This window comes from Aplysia californica, unplaced genomic scaffold (assembly GCF_000002075.1).
Source record: "Aplysia californica isolate F4 #8 unplaced genomic scaffold, AplCal3.0 scaffold00010, whole genome shotgun sequence".
Taxonomy (NCBI): domain Eukaryota; kingdom Metazoa; phylum Mollusca; class Gastropoda; order Aplysiida; family Aplysiidae; genus Aplysia; species Aplysia californica.
The window spans coordinates 1,989,869-1,999,769 of record NW_004797280.1 but is presented as its reverse complement, the minus strand read 5'-3'; the positions used below and the strand labels follow the sequence as shown (position 1 = coordinate 1,999,769).

The window sequence follows — 9,901 nt, the reverse complement described above, 5'->3', positions numbered from 1 at the left end:
TTCTTTACAGCGGTGAGGAGATCTTCAAAAGGCTCTATGGTATGCCTGATTTTGTCCCTCACTTCCTCATTTGTAACATGATCTCTGTAGGAGATGCCTAGCAGTCTTCGAAAGCATCTCGTTTCTGTAGCTTGTATATTTCTCTCCAACTCTACTGTAAGGGTCCACATCTCAAAAGAGTACAGGAAAATTGAAATGACCACAGAATGCACCAGTCTGATTTTGGATCTGAGTGCAATGTTCTTGTCTTTCCATATTATTGCCTTGGGCCTCGACAATGTACCAATTGTTTAGGAAATCCTGGACACTATTGTTTTGTTTTGTCCTTCATCCGTCACCACTGAACCTAAGTATTTAAGCTCTGAACAGTCTAGTTTTTTGCCATCAATTCTAATGTCTTAGCTGATTCCCTTGATGCTGGTGGTCATCAGCTTCGTCTTTTTTAGACTGATGTCAATGCCTTGATAATGCCTTGTCAAGATGGTTGACTAGCTTGACAAGCTCTTCTTCTTTCCCTGCAAAGGCATCAGTGTTATCAGCCAAACGTAAGTTTATAACTACTGTTCTGCCACCAATGGTAGCCAATCCGTTATGGTCTTCAGCCATCAGTCATGATTCTCTCAAGGGAGATGTTAAAAAGAGTAGGTGAAAGCAGACATCCTTGTCTGTCTCCCAACTGTTGTCCTGAAGCATTCTCCTACATTGCCATTGTAGTATGCTACACTGGTGGCTCTGCTGTAGAGGCCCTCTGTGAGTGTAATCAAGTTGACTTTGTTGATGTTAAATAGGAGGTAGCAACAACGAAACCCTAGATTTTTTTTTTAAAAGAACTTTTTCCAGGTTCCTGCAAACAGGATCGGGCTGCAGCTCCGAATTTATTTCTTATCTTTTACAAGTCATATTTTATCCAAGAGAAGTAGAAAGGATCCAGCATCTTCTGTTAACAAATAAGGAAAAACGACCTCGAGGAAGCCTGCTTGCTCTTTGCGTACGTTAGACATATTAGTCGTTGAAAACTACTAGTACTAGGTCTGTAGGGCCACAGAAGCAATATACTTTCCTCAATACAGAAGAAATTGGTTGGTTTAATCCAGGCCGACAATTAAACGGGATAAGAGACCTGAAAACCGATGGACTTTGCATTTATTGGGAAAAAAGCGGCGTTTGATGCATCCTTGGAATGGACACAAACCGTTTCATCGTGCGATGAAGAAGCTGCAGTTGGGTAAACACTAGAACAAGGAAAGAAGGGATGCAGGCCTACATTTTACAGTGATCTGGCCAGATAAGGAAGATTATGACTGAGTAAGTGGGTAAAATTCCTACACTTTTGGTATGTTATTTTGAAACCATTACTAAAAATGTACTCTTTTTATTCCAACGAATGATACGGTTATAGAAGAAAGGGGTGAATGTATTTTTATTTCTCTTAGTTATGGGGTTGGTTTTTGTTGTTGTTTTGTTATGTTTGGTTGGGGGGGGGGGATGCCGCCTCTAAAGGAGCATTCTTGCTCGTCCATTCATGTCCTAACACATTTGAGCAGAATAATATGCTTGGAGGGCACCATTGGTAAGTCCTACTTTTTTTTCCTTTCCGTGTATTGCATCTGTCTGTCTTGATCTTTCTTTGCTCCAAATGAAAGCCACTGTCATTGCGTCGAAAATGGTTATCTTTACCCAAAAATTTAAATCTTTTTGGTGTTAATTTTGTTACCTTCAAAAGAAACTAATGATCTTGCGGTTGCGTACCCACGATATCATATTTGCATCACAAAATGAACAAAGCTAGTATAATAATACTTAAAGCGAATGTTCTAGAGCGTTCGCCTTGATTGAAACGAACAACAGGTAACAGGGAGATCAAGTTTGCAAGTAATTGCTTATATGACCTCTTGATCGCTTCCTGTGACCCTTGCTATTGCTCACACTGCAGTTCACCGGCGTCAGGTTTCGTATATAAAGATGCACGTGCCCACAGACTACCTCTCCACACAGTGGTCTGCCTTCGAGGAGCTGAACGTGGGTGTTTTATGTGATTTACTTTTGAAAGTGTTTATTGTTTGGTCGCTCTGTGGTTTCTATCTTGCTCCATGAATTCGTTGGATATGCTTTATTTTTAAAAAATGTTTTCCCCCCTAATGGTTCTTAATAATGTTAAACGACTCTCATTATTAGCCAACTCTCTTGTGGTGTTATTTCTATAAAGATTCGAAAACCAATTGAAACAGACGTTCAGTTTTTACCAGCACCTAAGTATTTATTATAGCCTGCTTTCGAACAACCTATATTCTTTTAAAAGAATTCTTTGTAAGCAAGCTCCTCAACATTCCCTTCCCTGCACGAATTCACACTTGTTTTGGCCACCCCCCTCCCTGTAACTCCTATGTCCCCCCTTTCGAAACACCCTTTCTTTCCAGACTACCACTTTTCCCGTTCTAAACATAATAATAGTATGTTGATATGTACTTCCATGAAATAGATTCGCTAAAACCGCGAGAATAAGAAATCAGGGTTACTAACTTATTCCTCCTTCCTCCCGCGTTCTGTCTTGCCTGTAATGATTGCAAAATCATCTTTTATTAAGAACGGGTATTATTATGAACGGAAGTCTTGACCTATTGTTTTGACAAGACAGAAGAAAAATCACATATATGTGTGAATGAGGGTGTGTGAGCGTGCGTGTGTGTATGCGTGTGTGCGTGCGTGCAGTGCTTGTGTGCGTGCGTGCGTGCATGCTCCTTTGCATGTTTAACATGCTTTTCTTTAATTATTGATAAATAAGGCAAACTGTACCGACATTTAAAAAAGAGTTCAGTCTTCAAAAATGTAAATGAAGTGAACGTAAAAAATCAATCAAAATACGCTCGTATCTCTCGACAAACATAAAATCCAATATGTTATGAAAATCTCTATAATATTGGGAAACAGTTGAATGGGTTATAGCAGTCCCTTTTATTGGGATAAACATTGAATAGGTTAAAACATTGTATGGATTTGCAGCCTTTTTTATTTCTGAAAAAAAAATGACATAAAAAAAACTGTGACAGAGGTGACATGCTACCATGGTATTGTACAGATTCTAGTTGGGGGTTTTTTTCAGAACTTTTATTTCAGGAAGTTATGTGGTCTTAGTATTTTCAAAGATATAAGATTAATGATGTATACTTACTGCAAAAGCGAGCAGAAAGTTATCTAATGATGAGGCGTTGATCTGAGTATTGCTCAAGAACACGAGGCATGACATTCAGTATCTCTTGCAGCCTCTTATAGTGCGGTCAAAAATTCGTGGCCCAACTTATCTTCAAATATCTTTTTAACGGCAGAATCAATGTCACCCATACTTTGCACAGCAGTTTGTCTCAATTTATCTTAACTAATCATATTTGTTCACAACAATTTTGGCTAGATTTAAAGACTTTACTTCATAAATGTATATAAAATACTAGAAACCTCCTTCACGAGGAAAATAAAATTATTATTGTTCACAGCACTTCCCGCTCCTCACACCCATTTTGCGTACGCAAATGGGTTACATCACAGCTCACCAATGACACTTTTTTAGTGGCAAAACTGGTTTCCAAGAAATTAATTTGGTAGTGAACACTTTTTTGCACAAAAATTTCTCAAAGCATGCGCTCAATAAAGAAAATCTCGCCATTAGAAAAAAAGTGACGGACTTACTTTTAAAAGTGATATCGTCCCAGCTGTAAACTTTTTAAAATCAGTAGAAAACATCCACTAGGATTTTTTATTAGTATTTATTAAGGAATTTTCTAAAATAGAGCTAACAGGTGTTTACAAAAATATCGATCTGTTAAGACAAATTTATAAAAGTCACAGTGGCTGGAGAGTTTATGTTCGATAGTTGAGGAGATATTTAACAATAAGTCGCGCAACGAATTTTTGACCGCACTTTTGACCTGTTGAAAATCACGTTTCGTGTTGGGGTTTTGATGGATACTTTTGTGTGCTCTTCTCTTTTTTCTTCTTTTCAACGCTACAATCGTAATCAGTTCCAGGCCATATGTGTCCGTCATCATACTAACTCGCTCGATATCCTCTGGTGTAAATGCTCTTTAGTTCCTTTTATTTTTGTCTTTTTCTTTTATTTCACTGTCGTTGGTGTCCCAGTGTCTTGGCTGGCGGCTTCATATCCCCATCTGGTAACAGTGTCTAGATCCTACACCCAAAAAAACCCCCCAACAACCTATGGTCTAAACTCATATTCAAGAGAGAAAAAACATAAATGAAAAAAACTTGTTGAAAATAAAGTTTTACTTCTTCTTCCTCTTAACTTTTCTGGCAGTTGGACGTTGCTTCTGGGATTTTTCTGCAATGAAACATTCTATCTCTTGCTATTCTGGCTCTCTGACAGATGTGGACCAAACTAGTTTCAAAATAAAGCTATTGTTTGTAAAATATCTGAACAGAACGTTTGTTCCTGGTACTGTTCTTTAAAAAAAAATTGTATATATCAGAAACCAAAGCAAAACTTCACGATCACCCTGTATGCGTATAATATGTGACGCCACGTCTCGGTCCGATCTCATCCACACAGGTCCCCCTTATTCACCTGTGCCCGCCATGTTTCTGAGTATCGGACTGTCCGGAATGGTGTTGACCACCCTAGTGGTGGCGACGCTCACCTTCCTGGCCACCTACTTCATGGTGTTCGTCCGCAGGGACGGCGTCAGGAGCCCGCCATATCCGATCATCCCCCTCCCTTTTGTGGGACACTTGCTGCGGCTGGACCCAGACCCCCGCGCTCAGTTCCGTCAGTGGAGGAAACTCTATGGGGATGTGTTCAGGTGGGTTGTCAAACCAACTCTATGGGGATGTGTTCATGTGGGTTGTCGAACCAACTCTATGGGGATGTGTTCATGTGGGTTGTCGAACAAACTCTATGGGGATGTGTTCAGGTGGGTTGTCGAACAAACTCTATGGGGATGTGTTCAGGTGGGTTGCCTAACGAACTCCATTCTTCCTTTGCTGTTTTTTTTCCTCTCAAACGCATTCACACAGTGGTATATATAAAAGTTGTTGGAGTCTCCGAATTTAAGTTATATGTTCATGGGAGTCTTCAGTCAATGTTATTTTTTTCTGTTGTTTCAGACGGCATATAATTTATATTATAATTCTAGGTTACTATCGAAAATTTAAAACTTCCGAAATAACTTCTAGGAGCAGTTTAGGCAGCTTTAAATTCTTCAAAGTGCCTTAACTCTTTTTCCTCTCTGCGGTTCCCTTCTAGATTTCAGGAGTAGTCGTCTGTGGTTCTTCAGCCTGCCATGCAACTGTATTTTTTTTTACGTATGTGACCGTTTTTTTCTTCTTTGTAAGGCCCCTTGCCTTCAAGCAGCCACATTCCGATTTGGAAAGGTAGAGCCGTAGCTGAAAGGCGCTCATTGTAAAACTTGATCACGGGTGTTTGGCATTTTATCCAAGACGTTTGAGGTTTCCCTTTGTGAACCAGGCCTGTCTAACCAAAGTGCCGTGCTTAATTGGGTTCAGTAGGCTTTGTGGGTGGATAAATATGAGTGTTTATTTTTCAAACTTTTCACAACTCTAATGATTTTTAGGTAGAGAGAGGAAAAAATCGTATTTCTTGCTAAATTAGGAAAATTAGGAGCTGTTTGTGAAATACAATAGAAAGCTATACATTGAAAAGTAATCTTTTGAGTAGTACGTTGAAGACCGACCAGCCTTCTAGCGCACGATTCCTGAGCAAAGTATTTCGAGACTACCCTCTTCATAAAATTAAATAAAGAAGAAACCTGCTTGTTGTGGTTTATTAAGAAATCCTTCCACAACGTCTTGCAGTAACTTGAAAGTTACGAAAAAACAAAGTTGTGGTAGGAAGGATAACCCAGGTACAATGGATTCCACTCCCTCCTCACCCCCAGACTCCAGAAAAAGCCCCCACCACCACCACTAAATTGAAACCGACTCACCAAGTTAAAAAGAATTCGAACCCCCCCCACAAAAACCAAAAAAACCAAACCAACAACAAAAACCCCCCAAAACCCAAACAAAAACCCAAGGGAATATCTACGTAACCTAATCAAACGAATGTAGTGTATAAAATGGCGAAGAGTAAGGAGAAACATTTTATTGAATATCACAAATTGAATACCGAAACTGAAATTTAGCGATTAATAAATATGAAGTTTCACAGCGGAGGATGATTATTAAATAAAGATTCTATAAATTTAAATAGATCCTACGTTATCAAATGTTATCACTCGTTATCAAATAGCAGATTTTTTCAAAGCGACCAGAGTTCCTGCTCTCCCAAGTTACGTACTATTGTACAAGATATTGGACTAACTGTGATCTAGGAAACAACTTATCAACAGTTTAGGAATTGATTTTGTTGAATTTTTTTTTGTGAGTTCAGTTTCTATCGGGCCTCGTTTTCATGTACAAATGTACTTCTAAGTGGAGAATGGCACCAAGAGGTGAGGGGGAGGAACTGAAAAGACAAGGGCGTGGGAGAGATGATAATGCTAATACAAATTGTGCTTAGTAACTTAGGCCAAAGATGATGATGATGATGATGATGATGATGATGATGATGATGATGATGATGATGATGTTTAAAATACTACTACTACTACTACTTATAATAATGATCATAATGATAATAATGGTTGTAATGAGGACGGTGAGAATGATATTATGGCCCCACGAAATATTATTACATTGTCAATGATGATATCTCTTTTCCTACTATCTCAGTCTGGACTTAGGGCGCACTCCAGCCGTTATTCTCAACGGCTACAGAGTGATCAAAGAGGCACTGGTGAAAAATGGAGACGCTTTTTCAGATCGAAGCGCGGAGCAACTGGACACGGTAACTTTTTGTTCAATTCTTTTACCCTGAATGATCCTTCGTTTTTCTGTTTGTAATTCCCATTCAACTGACAACGATTTTTACTAAGCCTTTAACTTTAATAGCATCCACTACCTCTACCCCATCCGATCAGCCTACGCCCACAAACACGCACATTCACATATTATATATATATATATATATATGTATATATATACGTGCACACACATGCATGTGCACACATACATACAAGCACATACACACACACACACACACACACACACACACACACACACACACACACACACACACACACACACACACACACACACACACACATACATACATATATATATGCATACACATACGTGCTCGCGTATCTGGCTTGTGACATGCACTCTCACAAACATAGGGTGCGCCGACTGACACTTACGCAATGACACACTTTCATATAAATGGACTTTTATAGCGAGCAGGTTTATTACTGATTGAGAGAGAAAGAGAGTGAGTGAGAGAGAGAGAGAGAGAGAGAGAGAGAGAGAGAGAGAGAGAGAGAGAGAGAGAGAGAGAGAGAGAGAGAGAGAGAGAGAGAGGAGGGGGTGGAGAGAGAGAAGGAGATAAGGAAAATAAGGCGATTCGTACTAAAGCACTTCAGACTTTTCAGAAAATGTACCTATGACGTATTGGGCATAACAGAGATTTTTTTCCCTCTCTGGGTTCATATGATTATTTCCTAGCTAATGGTTTTGTCAGTGTTCTGTTACTGATTCGGGAAACTATTGCTAATCTTTCTTCAGGTCTTCGCATCTCCAGGCAAAGGGCTTTTGTTTTCTTCTGGTCCGAACTGGATTGAGCAGAGAAGCGTGTGCTGCTCTATCCTCCGGGCCTTCGGCACTGGCAGGAACATTCTAGGAGAACTTATCGAGAAAGAGGCTGTTGTCTATGCCAGTATGCTTGAGAGTCTCAAGGGGAAGCCATCTGATGTGAGGGTTATGACAAGTGTCAGCGTTGCTAATGTGCTGAGCCAAAGTCTGATTGGTCAGAGGTTCGAACCTGACGATCCTAAACTCCAGAAGCTTTTCACTTTGATGAATGAAGTAGTTGGTAAGTTAGAAGGCGCATCTTTGGTCCACTTTTTCCCGTTCCTGAAATACGCTCCAGGGGATCCTTTTGGAGCCAAAGCTCTGGAGGCAAAGGCTAAAGAGATTAAAGACATCTTCTCTAGTTTTGTGCAACAACATGATGAGGATAAAAGCAAGGACTCTAATGATGCCAGCATCGACAATGTCGTGGCCGCGTACAACTATGAGAAGAAGAGGAAGCTGGAGGCTGGAGGCATGACAATGCTGGACGACGAGAACCTGGTCAAGACCCTGCTGGACATGTTTATGATCGGATTTGACACTGTGAACACAACCATTGCGTGGTGTCTACTCTACATCCTGCACCATCCCGATGTTCAGGAGAAGATATTCCGCGAGATCGAGGCTGAAGTCGGCCCCCACAGACTGCCCAGCCTGCACGACAAGAACAGCCTCCCCTACCTGTCTGCCGTGATCATGGAAACACAGAGGCTCGGGAGTGTACTGCCTTTGAACATCCCGCGTAAATGCAACACTGAAACAGAAGTTTTGGGATACAAGATCCCTAAGGGGGCAACCGTGATCCCCAACCTCGACTCCGTTCTGAGTGACCCTGAGGTCTGGGGTGACGACGCCAATTTATTCCGACCTGAGAGATTCATCGACGCCTCTGGGAAGCTGGTCCAAAAAGAAGAGTTGATCCCTTACTCAATGGGGCGCAGGGGATGCCCTGGTGAGGCGTTCGCCAACATGCAGCTTTTCATTTTCTTAGCTGTGTTGTTTCAGCGGTTCAGGTTCTTGCCAGCCGACGCAAAAAACCTGCCCACTTTGAAGGGATTCTTGGGCACTTCTAACGCGCCTTCTCCGTATGACGTTAGAGTCATCAGCCGCGCTTGAATAATTAATTATTTAATAGCTTACGAGAAGTCCAACCACAAACAGCCTAACAGTATACCTAATGACGTCGAACAAATTCTACTCCCAAAATAAATACACTTGTCCTGGCGTTCAAATTAACAAAGTGCGAGAACAAACGGTGATACGTTTTAAAATATAAAGCCGCACTTCTCAAAATACGCTACACTCCCATCTATGTTCTTTATAATGTTAAGCTTGAAGCAGAGCTTACTATTTGCTTCTAGATTTGGCATTGGAGTCAACGGCCAATCCACTTGCATCCTGCATTGATCACCAATATGTTGGTCTCGGCATTGGTCACATTCTGCTGTATTTCAGTGCCAATAGAATATCGATACACCCCCCCAAAAAAAAATTATTAAAAAAAAAATCTTTGCTTCTACATCAAAATAATAATAATAATAATTATTATTATTATTATTATTATAATAATAATAATAATAATAATAATAATAATAATAATAATAATAATAATAATAATAATAATAATAATAATAATAATATTAAATAACATGTATTATCGTGCTCAACCCCAATGAAAGAACACATGCAGCTAATCAGATGATTTATCTCAGCCGACGTTGACAAATTTAAATCAAACTAGGTGCAAAGATTATAAACTTTTCTTGAAAAAGCTATTTCCGCATCACCAATTTTCATCTGATTGTTGTTAACCTCGTTAATACACTGTGTACCGCCTTCCAGAATGACTTCTGCTTATCATCATTCAACATCAATTTTTGTTTTTGTTCATCCTTCTTTTCACCGAGATAATACAATTTTCAGTACGATGGACAAGTTTATCTAAGTTGGTAGACATTGTTGAACCATGAATTTGGGAATCGTCAACATGGAACGGGTACTTTAAGTCATACCTATTTCCTTGACAAGTGGCTGAGCATAAATGGTGAACAAAACTGGTCCGAGGAACCCTGAGGAACCCCATACATAAAAACATGATCTGATGACGTGTGCCCTTTAATGACAAAAGACTTGTATCGATTTGATAGGTAGTTCCAGTTAGTTTAAAAGACACTTCCTATCGCTTCAATAAAATAATTATGAAGGT

General features: G+C 39.9%; 2 protein-coding genes across 2 annotated transcripts; both read left to right on the top strand.

The window, feature by feature from the left end:
• Positions 1 to 4,611: 4,611 nt before the first annotated feature.
• Positions 4,612 to 7,744, top strand: LOC118477123 (cytochrome P450 1A1-like). Its single transcript, XM_035970193.1, has 3 exons — positions 4,612 to 4,808; positions 6,739 to 6,853; positions 7,646 to 7,744. Exons 1-3 carry the CDS (start codon positions 4,612 to 4,614, stop codon positions 7,742 to 7,744), a joined length of 411 nt encoding a protein of 136 aa, XP_035826086.1.
• On the top strand, positions 7,638 to 9,169 carry LOC101860780 (cytochrome P450 2U1-like). Its single transcript, XM_005089938.3, has one exon. The coding sequence runs from the start codon at positions 7,783 to 7,785 to the stop codon at positions 8,809 to 8,811; it is 1,029 nt and encodes a 342-aa protein (XP_005089995.2). The 5' UTR covers positions 7,638 to 7,782; the 3' UTR covers positions 8,812 to 9,169.
• The last annotated feature ends 732 nt before the right edge of the window (positions 9,170 to 9,901 follow it).

Excerpts from the sequence above, each read along its gene's own strand:
- LOC118477123 (XM_035970193.1), top strand. The coding sequence starts at position 4,612 with ATGGTGTTGACCACCCTAGTGGTGGCGACGCTCACCTTCCTGGCCACC. Across the intron at positions 4,809-6,738 it reads CTCTATGGGGATGTGTTCAG|TCTGGACTTAGGGCGCACTC; the intron begins GTGGGTTGTCAA and ends CTACTATCTCAG. Across the intron at positions 6,854-7,645 it reads GCGCGGAGCAACTGGACACG|GCAAAGGGCTTTTGTTTTCT; the intron begins GTAACTTTTTGT and ends TCGCATCTCCAG.
- LOC101860780 (XM_005089938.3), top strand. The coding sequence starts at position 7,783 with ATGCTTGAGAGTCTCAAGGGGAAGCCATCTGATGTGAGGGTTATGACA.